Source organism: Mesocricetus auratus, unplaced genomic scaffold (assembly GCF_017639785.1).
Source record: "Mesocricetus auratus isolate SY011 unplaced genomic scaffold, BCM_Maur_2.0 Super-Scaffold_100006, whole genome shotgun sequence".
Taxonomy (NCBI): Eukaryota; Metazoa; Chordata; class Mammalia; order Rodentia; family Cricetidae; genus Mesocricetus; species Mesocricetus auratus.
In genome coordinates, this window is record NW_024429190.1 from 98,033,329 (window position 1) to 98,050,072 (window position 16,744).

General features: G+C 39.5%; 1 protein-coding gene across 6 annotated transcripts in view; it reads right to left on the reverse strand.

The window, feature by feature from the left end:
• Positions 1–16,744, reverse strand: part of Ptpn20 (protein tyrosine phosphatase non-receptor type 20) — a 76,058-nt gene that overhangs the window by 21,915 nt on the left and 37,399 nt on the right. The window contains exons 1-3 of one of the 6 annotated variants that reach the window (XM_021231546.2): positions 15,466–15,577; positions 7,534–7,893; positions 868–1,013 (exon numbers count right to left, since the gene is read on the reverse strand). In XM_021231546.2, the coding sequence (XP_021087205.1) occupies positions 868–930 (63 nt within the window). In that variant the 5' untranslated portion in view covers positions 931–1,013; positions 7,534–7,893; positions 15,466–15,577. Of the gene's footprint in view, positions 1–867; positions 1,014–7,533; positions 7,894–15,440; positions 15,579–16,744 lie in introns of those variants that run through there. The other 5 variants (XM_013118796.3, XM_040747714.1, XM_021231547.2 and 2 more) reach the window with 5 other exon arrangements.

Genomic DNA, 16,744 nt, shown 5'->3' on the forward strand with positions numbered 1-16,744 from the left:
TAGACTGAAATTTATAATACTAAAAAATTTAAAAGTCCAGAAGTCCTTTGGTTACCGAGGGGAGGGAGAGGGAACTGGGATTGACATGTAAAATAAGCTATTTAAAATTAAAATAAAAAATGATATAAAAAATTCCTTCAGGGTAAACAGGTATATGTGCATGTGTTCACATTTGTATGTACAAATATACTATACATAAAACACATAAAGGAATAATTTCTTCATTATATGAAAAATAATCAATATGGAAAATAATAAGTAAAATTTTGGGTAAAGAACATAATGCTTAAAAACATGAAAAATGATTCTGTATCTTAAAATAAAGAAACGACAGATCATCAACAAAAAGTCCTGACGGACTAATTTGACAGCCCAAATGACTGTTTTCCTAGAAATTTGTTCTTAAAAAAGACACATGTAAAATATACATATGAAGGATGATTGATGTTTAAAAAGTAGGGCAGGGGGTAGAACAAGCTAAACTACAAGAAACGAAGATATTTGCCATGTAATTAACTCAGAGTTTCAGCTGTATATTAGTGGTAACATGAATGAAAATTGTATGTCATAAGAAAATTTCTTTAAAGAGATAGACTTGTGAATAATGAACATTTCAACACTTCAAGTTTACAACGACAAGCTTAATAGCTGAAGGTAACCCTAGAGGGAAATGGGGAAAGAAATACATGTTTTATAGCATTTTATTACTAGTTGATATTTAACTATGTACAGCTATTATTTAAAAAACATGGCATTTAAAAATACAAGCAATATACTCAGTAAAAGAGGAATTAAAAAGCAAAGAAAACTTGTGGTTGCGGTATAGAAAAGGAAATTATAAACTTTTCCTTAGACCAACATATTTACCAAAAACTCACGGATGATATCATGTTCCTTTTTTTTCTGGAGCGTTTTCAAACAGTCCTTCATGGCAGATTGTGAAGAGTAGTTGAATATTAATGGTCGAATCGGAGTCAACTGAGCCAGTTCCTTCTCAGAGACAGTTTCAATTTCTGAGAAACAGAAATGCCCACATTTGTAAGTCAATGCAGATACTTAAGGGATATTTTGTACTTTTTAGATTTTTCCTCTTTAAATACAAAGCTTTAAATATCAACAGAAGTTTACTTTTCCAGAAGAGTCTGTTACTTTTAAATAGACTATTATTATTTGAGGAAAAATACGAATTGTACCTTAAAGCTGTAGAAAACTCATTCAGTGTTTATGACATAGTAAACTAAAGCATATTCTGTCTTCTAAAATGATTATGGTGGGTAGATGGCCAACTACACCAAGGCAAGAATGCATAAGACTTCAGACAAAGACAAAGACGAAGATTTTGCTCTCCATGGATTTAGTATTTAGAGTATTGGTTGAGTGGGGGGGGGTAGAATAGGGGGAAGAGGGAATCATAGGTTAGAAGACAGATCAGGCACGAGTGACCTCGAGTGTTCTAAAGGGATTACACCAATTGGCAAGCTAAGCAATGGTGGAGAGACCACCTCGAATGCCCATCCTTGATAATGAACTTGATGTCTATAACCATCCGGGAGCCTTCATCCAGTGACTGATGGAAGCAGAGGCAAACACCCACAGTTAAACACTGAACTGAACCCGAGGAACCCAGTGACAGAGAGAGAGGAGTGATGAGCAAATTGGCAAAGAATGGGCTGGCAAAACCAGCAGAGACAGCTGATCCGAACAGGGGAGAGCTCTTGGACCCCAGACTGACAGCTGGGAGGCCAGCATGGGACTGATCCAGACCCCCTGAGTGTGAGAGTCAGTGAGGAGGCCTGGGCAACCTATGGGGCCATGGGCAGTGGATCAGTGTTTATCCCTGATATACAAACAGACATCATGTGCCTATAGCACAAAGAGGGATGCTCTCTCAGCCTGGACTCTTAGGGGATTGCCTGAACCCTACCCTGAGTGAAATGACAGACTTTAGATCCCCTATGTGGAAGGAATTGACAATAGGGTGGGAGGCGGGGGGGATGGTAGAGGGGGTGCGGGAAGAGGGGAGGGAGAGGGAACTGGGATTGACATGTAAAACAAGCTATTTAAAATGAAAATAATAATTTTTAAAAAGAAGTATGTAAAAAGTATAAATGAAAGGAAAACGAGAGTCCAACATGTGTCTCACTCTACTAAAATAGATGAAACAACAGGAAACACATCAAAAGATAGAGAGGGTCTAAGTATTAAAACTCACAAGACAGAATAACAGAGATATATCATAGATAACAACAATAAAAGAGTATGTTCCTTATCAAATAGCACATATGAAATCCATCATTTTATAATGACCTTTAGTCAGTATAAGTTCTAAGTGTCTGAAATTTTACAAATATCATATATGGGTCAAAATTGCAGTGAGTCTAGAAATTCATAGTAAAATGTACTTTTTAAGTTACACAATTTTAAGATAAAATATTGAAGTTCTTAAAACCTCATTGCAAAGAAAACAGTGTAAACAAAAATTAAGTTACTACGAATAATACATAAAAATCAATTAAATGGAAGAAGGAGATGACCAATCCCAAGAACCTCAACAGCCTTGGGCAGGTCATCTTGTCTTCGAACCACAGTATATACAGGAGTCCTTTAGAGGGGCAGGAGGAAGAGGTTACTGGCTGGATGGATAGCAGAGAAATCCTACAACTCTTTATGGACATCTGTAGACAATGGGTGAGAGGCAGTATAAACAATTCATGAGGAGAGATGTATGTAGTTCTCACAACAACAGAGGCTATTTTGATCACCTTTGAACTAAAAGAAAAACAAAAATATTAAAGCCTCAGAGATTGCAAAGCCAAGAGCCATATGGCCATCTAGACAGATGAAGTCAAGTATTTAATAAAACTCAACATCTTGTTATGGTAAAATAAAACATTTAAAACCCAATTAATTCAAAATTTTAAGAGACAAATCTTAACACAATGAAAGTATACATCCACAGCAAACATCCTGAAGGGAAAGCTAAAATTTTTACTGAGAAGTCATGAATGAGATAAAGACCATTTTCATGATATTATTCTACATATAGGACTGGAATGGAACTCTTATTCAATAAAAAGACCAAAACATTTTGTAAAACAGGGAGGAAGTCAGAGGTTCCTCATTGGATGGCATGTTTTTACACATAGAAAAAAATTTTTCTCCTAAAACAAAATTTGTTAGAACTGGTACCTCTACTAAATTTACAGACAAAAAATCAGACTACAATACAAAAATTAACTGACAAAATGTATGATTTTACATAATAACAACAAATTTGCTGATCAAGAAATCAATAAACAAGCCTATTCATGGCAGCCAGAATAAAATATCTAGTGATATATTTAACCAAGGAAGCTGAATGATCTCTACAATAAAAACTATAAAATACTGATAAAGAAAAAGAGCAGGACATTAAAAAGTGAAAAGACTTCCTGTATCCTTGGATGGGACAAGCCAATATTGTTAAAATATCCATGCCAAACAAAGCAATATACAGGCATAATGTAATATTTAGGAAAATGCCAATGGCATTCTTCATATAGAAATAGAAAAAAATCTAAAATTCATATGGAAGCAAAAAAGAAGACCATTAGCTAATCAATGTTGAATAAAAAAGTTGTGAAAATGTGATTACTTGATCTTTTTATATAAATTCTATTTAAATTAGAAACAATCTTATTTTATATAACAATCCCAGTTCCCTCTCCCTCCCATCCTTCTATGCCCCCCACTGACCCCCACGACCACTCCCCTGGGAGGGTGAGGCCTTTCACGAGGGATCACTAAAATCTGTCAAGTCATTTGGGGCAGGGCCTAGGCGTTTCCCTGGATATCTAGGCTAAGAGAGCACCCCTCCATGGGAAATGGGATACCAAAGTCTGTGCATTAGGGATACACCCTGGTTCCACCACCAGAGACCCCATAGACTGTTCCATAGATGATACCCATGCTCATGGGGCTTGGTCTAATCCTATGTTGGTGTCCCAGATTGCAGACTGAAGTCCATGAGTTCTCACAAGCTCAGGTCAGCTACTTCTGTTGGTTTCCCCAGCATGATCTTGACCCCTTTGCTCATCACCCCTCCCTCTCTACAACAGGATTCCAGGAGTTCAGCTCACTGCTTAGATGTGGATCTCTGCTTCTTCTTCAATCAGCTACTGGATGAAGGCTCTAGGATGGCATTTAAGGTAGTCATCAATCTCATTATAAGAGAAGGGCATTTAAGTTAGCCTCTCCACTATTGCTTATAGTCCTACTTGAGGTCATCCTTGTAGATGTCTGTACAATTCCCTAGTGCCAGATTTCTCTTTAAACCTATAGTGGCTCCCTCTAGTGACATGCCTCTTTTCTTGCTCTCCTCTATTCACCTCCTGACTCAGTCTTCCTGCTCTCTCATATTCTCCTCCCCGCTCCTCTTTCTCCTACCTCCCTACCCCCTTCATCCTCCCCCCACCCCCTTGCTTCCAAGTTGTTCAGGAGCTCTCATCTTTTTCCCCTTCACCAAGGGATCATGTATGTCTTTCTTAGGGTCCTCCTTGTTTCCTAGATTCTCTTGAGGTGTGGATTGTAGTCTGGTAATCCTTTGCTCTGTGTCTATTATCAATATATGAGTGAGTATATACCATGTTTGTCTTTTTGTGACTGGGTTACCTTACTCAGGATGGTTTCTTCTAATGCCATCCATTTGCCTGCAAATTTCGAGATTCCATTGTTTTTTTTTTCCGCTGAATAGTATTCCACTGTGTAAATGTACCACACATTTTCTTTATCCATTTTTCAGTTGAGGGGCATCTAGGTTGCTTCCAGGTTCTGGCTATTACAAATAATGCTGCTATGAACATAGTTGAACGCATGCCCTTGTTGTATGAATTTGCCACATTTGGATATATGCCTAAGAGTGGAATTGCTGAATCTTGAGGTAGACTGATTCCCATTTTCTGGAGAAACCTCCATACTGATTTCCAAAGTGACTCTACAAGTTTGCACTCCCACTAGCAGTGGAGGAGTGTTCCCTTTCTCCACATCCTCTCCAGCATAAACTGTCATTGGTGTTTTTGATTTTAGCCATTCTGACAGGAGCAAGATGGTATATCAGAGATGTTTTGATTTGCATTTCCCTGATGGCTAAGGATGTTGAGCAATTTCTTAAGTGTCTTTCAGTCATTTTAGATTCCTCTATTGAGAATTCTCTGTTTAGTTCTGTACCCCACTTTTTAATTGAATTATTTGATGTTTTGGTGACTAGCTTCTTGAGTTCTTTGTAAATTTTGGAGATCAGCCCTCTGTCAGATGTGGGGTTGGTGAAGAACTTCTCCCATTCTGTGGGCTGCCATTTTGTCTTATTGACTGTGTCCTTTGTCTTACAGAAGAAGCTGGTAGGAGTACAAAATCATACAGCCACTTTGGAAATGAGTATGGTGGTTCCTCAGGAAAATGGGAATCAGTCTACCTTAAGATCCAGCAATTCTCTTAGGCATATACCCAAAAGATGCACATTTTCATCCAACAAGGACATCTGTTCAATTATGTTCACAGCAGCATTATTTGTAATAGCCAGAACCTGGAAGCAACCTAGATGCCCCTCAACTGAAAAATGGATAAAGAAAATGTGTGGTACATTTACACAATGGAGTATTACTCAGTGGAAAAAACAATGTAATCTTGAAATGTGCAGGCAAATGATGACACTAGAAGAAACCATCCTGAGTGAGGTAACCCAGTCACAAAAAGACAAACATGGTAAGTACTCACTCATATATGGATATTAGACATGGAGCAGGGGATTACCAGCCTACAGTCCACACCACCAGAGAACTCAGAAGCAAGGAGGACCCTAGGAGAGACATACCTGGTCCCATAGAGAATGGGAAAGGGACAAGATCTCCTGAGAAAATTGGGAGCATGGGAGGAGGGGAGAGGGAGTTAGGAGAAAGAGAAGGGGAGAAGAGGAGGGGAGAGGAGGACATGAGGGAACAGGAAGGTTTAGCTGAAGGAAGAATAAAGGAGAGCAAGAAAAGGCATACCATAATAGAGGGAGCCATTATAGGTTTAAAGAGAAATCTGGCACTAGGGAAATGTCCTGAGATCTACAAGGATGACACAAACTAAGAATCTAAGCAATAGTGAAGAGGCTAACTTAAATGCCCTACCCTTATAATGAGATTGATGACTACCTTATATGCCATCTTAGAGCCTTCATCCAGTAACTGATGGAAGCAGAAGTGGAGATTCAAATATAAGACTGAGCCCAACTCCTGGAATCCAGTTGTAGAGAGGGAGGAGTGATGAGCAAGGGGTCAAGACCTGGCTGGAGAAACCCACAGAGACAGCTGACCTGAACAAGAAGAAGCTCATGGACCCAAGGCTGATAGCTGGGAAACCAGCATAGGACTGTTCCAGACCCCCTGAACGTGAGTGTCATTGAGGGGGCCTTGGCAATCTATGGGCCCTCTGGTAGTGGATGAGTATTTGTCCCTAGCACACAAATGGACTTTGGGAGCCCATTCCACATAGAGGGATACTCGTTCAGCCTAGACACAGAGGGGAGGGCCTAGGCCCTGCTCCAAAGGATATGACAAACTTTATAGATCCCCCATGGAAGGCCTCAGCCTCCCCGGGGAGCAGCAAGTGGATGGGATAGAGGATTAGTGGGTGGCAGAGGGGAGAGAGAGGGAACTGGGATTGGCATGTAAAACAAGCTTGATTCTAATTTAAATTAAAATAGAAAAAATTTAAAACACAAAAAAGAACAACTCACTGGACAAATCAGAAACATCTAGAGATGAAAGTAAACATCATATCACAACTTACCACACAGCAAAATAAGTTCTAAGGAGGAAGTTTATAGCTGTAACATGTATTAACAAATAAGAAAGATTCAGAACAACCATCAAGCTTTACAACTTAAGGAATCGATAAAAAAAGAACTAAATAAAACAGACATATAATAAGGATTCAAGCAGAGATATTTGAAATATAAATTTCAGAGATATAAACAAATAGAACCAAAATATGCTTATTAAAATGCAATGCCAAGATTGGATAACTTTTATTTAGATAGTGTTGTAACATGGCTTTTAAGTGTAGCTAAGGAGCCCTGTAGTAAAAAGTCTGGTAGTAGTAGTGGGAACTTCCACAGGTAGGGTCTACTGGGACATCTTCAGATCACTGGGGAAAATTTCTGTTTCACTGTCTATCATTTCAGCTGAGTAACAACTCTGCTCTACCACATACGCACAAATCCCACAACATGCTCCCAAAAACTAATAGTCAACCAGTCATGGACAAGAACCTCAAAGTTGTGAGTTGATATAAATCTTTCCTTTTTATGAGCAAATTACCCTGTTGTTAAAGTAATGGAAATCTGAATAACACAGACGGACACAGAAAAATATTCAAGTTACTAAAATCAAGAGTAAAGGTGAGAATATTAATACTAGTTACTAGGAAATTAAAAGTATTATGTTCAAACACACACACAAAAGTTAGGTAACCTAAAGGAAATGGACAAATGCCTAGAAACACAATACCTACCAAGGAAAAGTCACAAAGATGAAGAGTATCTCAAAGACTCATAGCTAACAAGAGGAGTGAATTGGTATTCACAGTTTTCAAAGTTAAGCCCTAGACAAGGTGACTTCACAATTGAGCTTCTTCTCCATGGCTGACCTTCCCGTTGCTGGATTTCTCAGGCTTCTTCTTCCCCCACTGCAGTCACTTTTAGATTGTGGATAAAACATCTATTGGAAATGGTTCATATTCTAGCTGTTCTCAAGGTTACAATGCTTGTTGAGGCTGTTTTCTTATTCTCTTCCCCACTGTCACGGGAGGTGGGGTGCAGCTCACCACTGACAAGAGTTCTCAGAAGACACTCTAAGGCAAACATGCTTGAGTCTGAAAAGTAGATTGGGAGAAACCTCACTCCTAGAGGCAGTTTCTCAGTAAGCTCAAATGGCACACAACAATTCATCAGTATAATGTCCATTACACTGTCTACAGTGATAGTAAAGGTAAATCCTCACAAAAAGGCTGTCAAATAAAGTAACAGACAACAACAGTAACATAGCATGCCCAGTTGGTCTCATCTTAGGAATGCAATCAAGTTTAACATTTTAGAAATAGTCCTAAGTGTCCAACCTTGTCAACAGACAAAAGAAAAATATTACAGAAAGAATTTTAAAAATTCAAGACATCCACAGTAGGCTGATTTTTTTTTAGACTAGTAGAATGTAGAGTCCTATGGGTATATGCACTGGAGTGAAAACCTGGAGCATTCTCTAGTACTTTTTTAGAAGCCTCCACAATAATTTCTGATGTGTATAAGGGTTCTCTCTCCTCACTTCGCTAGCATTTATTATCATCTGTTTACTTCATGGTGGCCATGCTCCCTGGGATGAGATAGACACATAAAGCTGTTTTACTTTGCATTTCTCTGATTGCTACAGATAGTTTTAAACGGTTTTGTGAGAACTTCACACCTAAGTTTTGGATCTATATCATTGCCACCACTCCCTCCTCCTCTAACTCCCCCATGCCCTGCTTACCCCCCCAAAACTCCATGACCTCTTATTATTTTTACACACATGTGCAAGCACACACACACACTCATCAAGTTCACTCAACGTTGCTCTTATTCACATATGTCCAGTACTGACCAATTGTGATTGGGCAACCAGCACAGAAGCTTTTCTCTGGTGAAAACTGAGTCTGTCTCTCTGCAGCCACTGACCACCTGAACCTCTCGTTTAGAAATGAGAACTGGTGGAATTCCCTCATCTATGTTGGTCTATCACCCGGTATGGTCAATATGTCTTGTTCAAGCAAGCACACTGCTAAGGTTCACGGGTGCATTTTCCGTGCTGTTTAGAACTATCTGGCAGCAGGTACCCTGGTCCTCTGGCTCTTACATTCTTCCTGCCTCCACTTCTATGTTGTTCCCTGAGCCTTTGGTGCAGAGGTCGCATTGACGATCTATCACCTGGGGTTGGGCACCCCTTAAACGGTTTTCGAAATATTGCCATTTGTGTTTCTTCTTTTGAAAATGGTTCAGATCATATGCCCATTTATGCACTGCAGCTTTGTGTCTCTGGTGTTTAATACTTTGCAGTTCTTTATATACTCCAGATTTTAACACATTGTCTGAAGTACAGCTGGTAAAGATTTCCTACCATTCTGTAGACTGTCGGTTTTTTATGTTATCAGAAGCTTTTATTTAAACTTCATGTAATCTCATTTGTCAGTTTGGAGAAGTTCTTGTAATGTTAAGCTTCTATTCAGAAACTTGTTGCATATACCTTTATTCTGAAGCATTTTCCCTTTACTTTATTTGATGAAAGAGGGCCTAGGCCACTGTAAGCAGCATAAGCTCTGGGCGATGGCCCTGGGTTACACAAGGGAGGTAGCTGAGGAAGCAGCATTCTTCAATGGTTGCAGCTCTGGTTCTTGCCTCAGGGTTCCTTCCTTGAGCTCCTTCCCAGCTTTGCTCCATGATGAACTACTCATCTATATTGCTTTGTCATGAAGTTTATCACAACAATGAAAAAGCAAACCAGGATATCCACTGACCCATCTTGTGTGTGTGTGTGTGTGTGTGTGTGTGTGTGTGTGTGTGTGTGTGTGTGTGTGTGTGTGTGTGTGCACTTACAGCTATAAACTTTCCTCTTAAGAATGCCTTAGGGACTAAAGAGCTGGTTCAAGACGATTAAGAGCACTGGCTGCTTTCCCAGAGGTTCTGAGTTCAATTCCCAGCAACCTCATGATGGCTCACAACCATCTATAGTGGAATCTGATGTCCTCTTCTGACATGAAGTTGTATATGCACATACAGCATTAACATATATAAAATAAATATTTTTAAAAGCTATAGCTATCCTTAAAGCCCTCCTAACAACCCCAGACAGCATCCCCTTCCCCTGGCTTCACATTGCAACTTGTGAAAAAAAATTTGCAGAGATCCACAGCCAAACATTTGGTGGACCTTGGGGAATCCTGAGGAAAAGAAGGCGAATGGATTATGAGAGCCTGAGGAGCCAAAGATACCACAAGAAAACCCACAGAATCAACTAACTTGGGCTCACAGGGGCTCATAAAGACTAAACCACCAACCAGAGAGCTTCCATGGGACTGACCTAAGCTCTCTGCACATAAGTTACGGTTGTGTAGCTGAGCATGGCATCCCACCATAGCGAATGGGCTCCAACAAGCTAGTTCATTTGACTCTACAAATTTTTAAATTTTCATTATTTATTTATTTGATGATTCACTATTTATTCAATGGTGTACTGTTTAGCCTACAAGTACTTGTGTATTTTTTATTATTCTTACTGTTGATTCCAGTTTTACTCCACTACAGTACAATAGGATGCAGGAAATTATATCAAGTATTTTATATTTATTAAGGCTTATTATGTGGCCTATGATGTGGTCAATTTTAAAGACATTTCCATATGCCAAGAAGAATGTGCATCCCTTATCTCTTTGGTGGAATGTTCTATAGGTGGAGGTGAAGTCTAATTGACCTGTGGCCTAATTTAGCTCTAAGCTTTATCTGTTGGGTATTTCTTTAAAGATCTGTCATGTGTATGTGAGAATAGGGTCTCCCATTATTATTATGTCCATACCTATGTGGTCTTTTATGTCCTTTAGTATTTGTCTTATGAAATTGAGGACTCCATGATTTGATGCAGGAATATTTACCATGGAAATGTCTTCAATTCTTTAAGCTCATCAATAGCTTTAACAGAATAGTATTAAGTAATAAAGGGCATTCTCCTTACAAGAGTGACTTGCTCTCTTTTGTCTTTATTTCAATCTTCGGGCCCTCGCCTGAATCTGTGAGAAGTATTGGAGTGCAGGTACTACAAATGGAGTCCACCGAGACCAGGAAAGAAGGGCAAACGCTGGAGGATCACCCTCAGAGGCTGGCCAGCAAGTAAGGTATGAGGGTGTTTTGGAAAGGGGTACCAAGCTAGGGGTACCAGATTAATCTCCAGCTTTCCCCCATATCCACTAAGGTTGGGAAAGGAAGGGGTAACTGAGAGATCGCCCTTGTTGAAGGGTGGGTTGAATTAAATCTCCAGTCTTTCGCCCGGCACCAAGGTCTGGAAAGAAAGGGGAACCTGAAAGATCACCTTCAGAGGTTGGCCAGCAGGTAAGGATTTTTGAGGGTGTATTAGAAAATGTATGTGAGCTTCTAGGGCTGTATTGATAAAAGAATTGTTATAGAGATGAGGTTTTAGAGGTTGGATCAGAAAAAACTACTCACAAACTTTAAGTAATTTTCAAAAATTATTTGGGACATATGTTATAATCTAAAGAAATTAAGCCTCAAAAATTAGAAATTAGAAAGGATATTTACAACCTTTAAGTTGCTGGGAAGTATTCAATGGTTATGTCCTTTTTAAGGGTATCTACTGGTGATTTAAAACCTTTAAATGAGATACTAAAAGAAGTGGTGATTTGAATTCACCTAGACAGTTAACTAAAGATGGCAGACAAGTTCTTCTACTACTAGAAAGTTTAATCCAGCATCAACAGATGTTATATTAACAGTGCAAAAACATGGGACATGGGAATTCCAAAAATGATAAAAACAGACAGCGGGTCTGGATTTACTAGTAAGGCATTTCAGTTATTTTGTACTCAATAGAAAATTGAGCACAAAATAGGTATTCCTTATATTCCCCAAGGACAAGAAACTATGGAGCATGCTCATAGCTTCTTGAAAACACAACTTCAAAGGATAAAAAGAGGGAGGAGTAATGTCCCCAGTCTCCACATGATGCATTAAATCATGCACTCCTCATTTTAAATTTTTATATGTGGATGCCAGTGAGCAATCTGCTGCAGACAGATTCTGGCATGACGGAACTCAAGTGACTTTCACTCAGATCAAATGGAGGCATTCCATGCACTAGACAGTGGAGAAGACCCAATTCTGCCCTAATTTGGGGTCAAGGGTGTGTTTGTGTCTTCTTGCAGGAAAAGAAAAAAAGCTCAATGGCTGCCAGAATATCTGGTGAGATACATGGAGCAGAGAAAAACTGGGCCTGAGACACTGGGAGTCTGCCCAAGCCAGTTCGAGTGAACTCCACTGAACCAGTGTTCCTGACCCTTGATGTCATCGAACCTACAGTCCGAGGAAGAAAGGAAACAGTTGGTTCCAGATTTCCAGTTTCTCAACAGGCCTACTACATCGATTTCCCAAACCTGTTAGTTTTCATCCCGGAGTCAACAAAGAACTGGACACCTTGAAACACAGAATTCATTTTGCCAGTTTTTCCCTTTGGGGAAAAAAAGGACCCATTTAGAACAAACAATTGGACACTAGTATGGACCATTATTGAGTGACAAAAGCCCCTTCTCAGTATTTGACACACAAGCCATCAGAAGATCTCTTGGGCCTTTGTGAGGAACCCGCCTGTCCTAATGCCACTTGAGAAGCTGTTGTAATGGTGAAATATCAGCCTTGATGGTTGGTATCCCTGGTATCATGCCTATGCCAGCAGAACACTCGGAAGAGAACCAGCTCATCCTTACATGACAAGAGAGAGATTTTGACATCATGGCAGCCATGGCAGCTATATTATCTCTGAATCAATTGCTATGGCAGACACACTGGATAAACTCTCAGGGGAGGTTGTCTCTACATTAATTTCCCAAAATAACATTAGTTTTCTAGTAAAATTAGACACTTTAAATCTTAATCAGCAAATTTCTTTCTTAATTTTCACAAATTAAGATTTTTGAGACCAGAGTGCCTCCCCTTTTGGGAGACTCCCTCTTAAAGAGACTGCAGCCAACAGGTTGATTTTAAGGAATGGAGTGGGCTGCTAGCCCGCTGGATTATGGCCCTGGGCAGCAGTTTTAGCCCTAGTCTGCCATTGCTGCATGGAAAGGTCACAAGTTCAGCGCCATTTTCAAACAAAGCAGATCATGCTTTCCTTGGCAGCAGATAACCCCTCAGTGCAGGCCTGGCTGAGCCTGCAAGACAAATGAGCAATCAATGACAGGTAAGGGGGGACATCTGTTAACCTAAGACAGAGGGTCTGCGGGGCCTGGGCAGGCTTTTCAATGATGGGTAAAGCAAATGTTGATGTCCTGGGCAACCTAAGACAGACGTTCATTTTTTTATACATATAAAAAAGGGGAATTGTTAGACCCTTCTCCCATAGGGATCTGCTGACCAGCTTGTGACTAGGAGCTTATCTAAGCAAATACTTCTTGTTACCCTCCTTCCAATAAGGCCTGAATGTAAGTTCCTGTTATCCGCCCATCCTTATTGCCAGAGGGCCCTGGGAACCTAAACTTCTGACCTTGGTAGTTCTCCACTGTGCCTGCTAACTGGTGTATAAAGCTCCCCTCTTGTTGCAATAAACGGCATTCTCTTTGCCACTGTCTTTTGTCTTTATTTCAATCCTCAGGCCCTCGCCCAAATCTGAGAGAAGTGTTGGAGTGCAGGCACTACAGAATGTGTCATTCGTGAGAGCAGATATAGCACAAATGAATATAACAGGAGTTTCTCTCTCTTCGATATGAATACATGATAAAATAAATTGCCTTTCTCTTTTATAAGATAGTAAAGGCAATGTAAATTAGAGAAAACCAAGAAGGTGGAATTATTTACTCTTCTGGGAAAAGAATATAAATGTCCTGTGTACAATTGAAATTATTTCCATCATGACACTTGCTTACCAGCATGGACTCTTAACATATTTTATATTTCAAAACAACCAATCAGTTTATACTATACTTATACTTTTTACAATTATTTCATTGTTATTTAATGTTTACTTTTCTGAATTTACAATTAGATTGAAACACTTTTTCCTATTTCTCTTCTGTGATGTGCCTGTCAATGTCTTTAGCCCGTATTTCTAGTGGTGGTCCTTTACTTGTTAAAATATAGTTCTTAATAGACTGAGGGCATTAATTCTTTGTCACTATAGCTCTAGTAATCAGCTCTTAGAGGAGTCCAATCTTAGTCCTGCACTGAAATTGAGAAGGAGAGTACCTAGAAATAAGTCACTTTTGAGTATCTCTTGCTAAATTGAGAATTGGCCTACTGTAACATGTAACTAATTTCATGCCACACAAACATGAGTTGTCACTCAAAGCACAAAATGCCATCATGTTTGAGTACTGGCAGAGCTAGAAACAACAGAGACTGAAGATGTAAGCCTGTGGTTTTCTATGGTTCCTGACTCCTCCCCTTTCTTTTAAAGCCTCTGAGCCGAGCTTGTTGTGGACTTGTACTGTTGGTACAGGAATGCAGACCTAAGGGTGTTTATTTGTTTGTTTGTTTGGTCGAAAATTTACTCTAAGAGTATTACTAAAGACTCAACCCCAGAATATTTATCACAACATCTATATATCCAACAAGAAATCAATAATATAGATTATGGTACAGTCATACAATGGAATGTCATTAATTTTCCTGAAAACAATCTGTGATGTGCATAGCTATTGATTTTGAAAAAGAAATGTTTACAAAGAAATATATTTACATCTTATAGACATATTACAAATTCTACTTTTGTCTAAACTATAGAAAGCTATGATGAACATCACTCATGATCTAATATGTGCAAGTTGCTAAAGCTACTAAATGATCCTTTTGTTGAACTTATTAGATAGCTGAAACCAGGACAACTGAAGAATCGGAAGTCTGAGGTCAGACTGAATCCTCTCAAGAGTGACAGGATGTGGAATACTACCTCACTTGTAGTGACCAGTGGGAAAGAGAGAAACAGACAACTGCACACCTGGGAAACAAGCAGGGTATTGCCAAACATGACATGGACCGTGTACAGTACAGAATACTAAAAAGTCAAGGGCACCAAGAGTCTGCTCACACTCATGGACTCAACTTCACAGATCTCCAGCAGGTACTTAATTGAAGGCCTGGGAGTACAGCAGGGGTGTAAGATCATTTCCCAAGTAGGACAGGCTTGGAAGAGGAAGCTACTACCACTGTGGAAAGTGCATAATGCCTGAGTAGGACCTAGTCCCACCCCAGAACAAAAGTTTAAATTGTAGATAGAATATTGCAGCCAATTTTATTGTAGCAAAGTGAAGACTTACTGCAGTAGGAAAAGAGAACCCAACCAAGACTGTACTCCAAGCAGATAGAAAAGAGACAGTGCTGGGCTCACATTACAGTGGGCCAATACTGTTACAAATCTATCACCTTCTCCCATGGTAGAACTGCCAAAGACACTAGGCAGAGTTGGATGCCATAAGAAGGTACAGTATCACACACACACACACACACACACACACACACAATGAAATACAATTGGACTAAAGGGTAAAAATTGCACTCATAAATACGAAGGGCTAGTGTTCTATTTTTAAAGTATTTTCACATATTAAAAATTACCATAGCTCTTTCTTTCATTTCCTGTTAAAACTACCTTTGTGCACACCCTTTGAGAACTTACTACCACCAATGGTGCAGTACCATACCAGGAAGCCCTGAGGAGACAGTCTTTGATGGCCCTGCAGACTCTGTGTCCACACTGTTCCACCTGTCTCTGCCCGAAAAGTCACTGGCATTCCACAGAGTCTCATCACTCTCACTAGAAAAAAACATACACAAGATTTAGAAAAACAAATTGCAAACCCTTTGGGCAATCCACCAGTCCTCTCTTCTCAGTTAGCCAGACTGTAAGAGGTAGAGGAACAACTGGAATTCCGAATACCAATTTAGGAGCCATTACTATGTTCTCAGACAATGTCTACAATCCGTTCACTAGAGCTCACTGCAATCATTCCCCTCATGTACTCCTTATCCAAGTCTCTTCCTTCCTGAAAATCAATAACCACTCCTAGAAAATATAACCCAGAACTTACTCTTTGAAAACAAATATTTAGATTCAACCTTCCACATCATTTCTTACTTGTTCCCTGTTCAGAATTAATAAACTATGACTTGTCTGTTTTTCAACAACTAATTATCTATATATTCTTTCATATCCTGAAATACTGAGTTTTCCTTCATCTGTCTAGCTGATAACTACAAGTTTTTTAACTCACTGTACTGACTTCCTGGTCCCTTTCTGACTTCTTACTGTCAGTTTCCTTACTCTCTGGGCCTGGCTCTTGCACTCTCACGACAATCTCACTTTGCAAATCCTCTTCACTTGATATCTAGACTTCATGTTCAATGTCTAGGAAAAATTCTTCCTAAAATTATCATTACAAGGCTACTCTTTGCTGCAACATAAACAGTATTTCAGCTGCTTATATTTCATCATGATTTCTACTGGTTTTTGATGAGGTTCCCAGACTTTTGTATATATGTTTCTCTTATTAGTTGATAAAGAAAATACTGTTGGTCAATAAGGCAGGAAGATAGGTGGGACTAGGAGAGGAGGAGAATTCTGGGTAAGGTAGGCAGGACAGCCTGCCAGAGAGACAGTCACCATGTAGGCTGCCAAAGGAGTAACATGTCCAGACCCTTCTCTGGTAAGATAAGACCACATGGAAATACTTAGAATAATAGAAAAGGGTTAATGTATTTTTTTTTGGTTTTTGCAAGACAGGGTTTCTCTGTATTGTTTTGGAGGCTATTAGACCAGCCTGGCCTCGAACTCACAGAGACCCACCTGTCCCAAGTGCTGGGATTAGAGACATGCGCCACCACTGCCAGGCCAAAAAGGGTTAATAATTAAGACAGAGATAGTCAATAGTAAGCCCTCATCATCAGCCAACAGTTTTATAATTAATATAGCAGCTCAGTGTG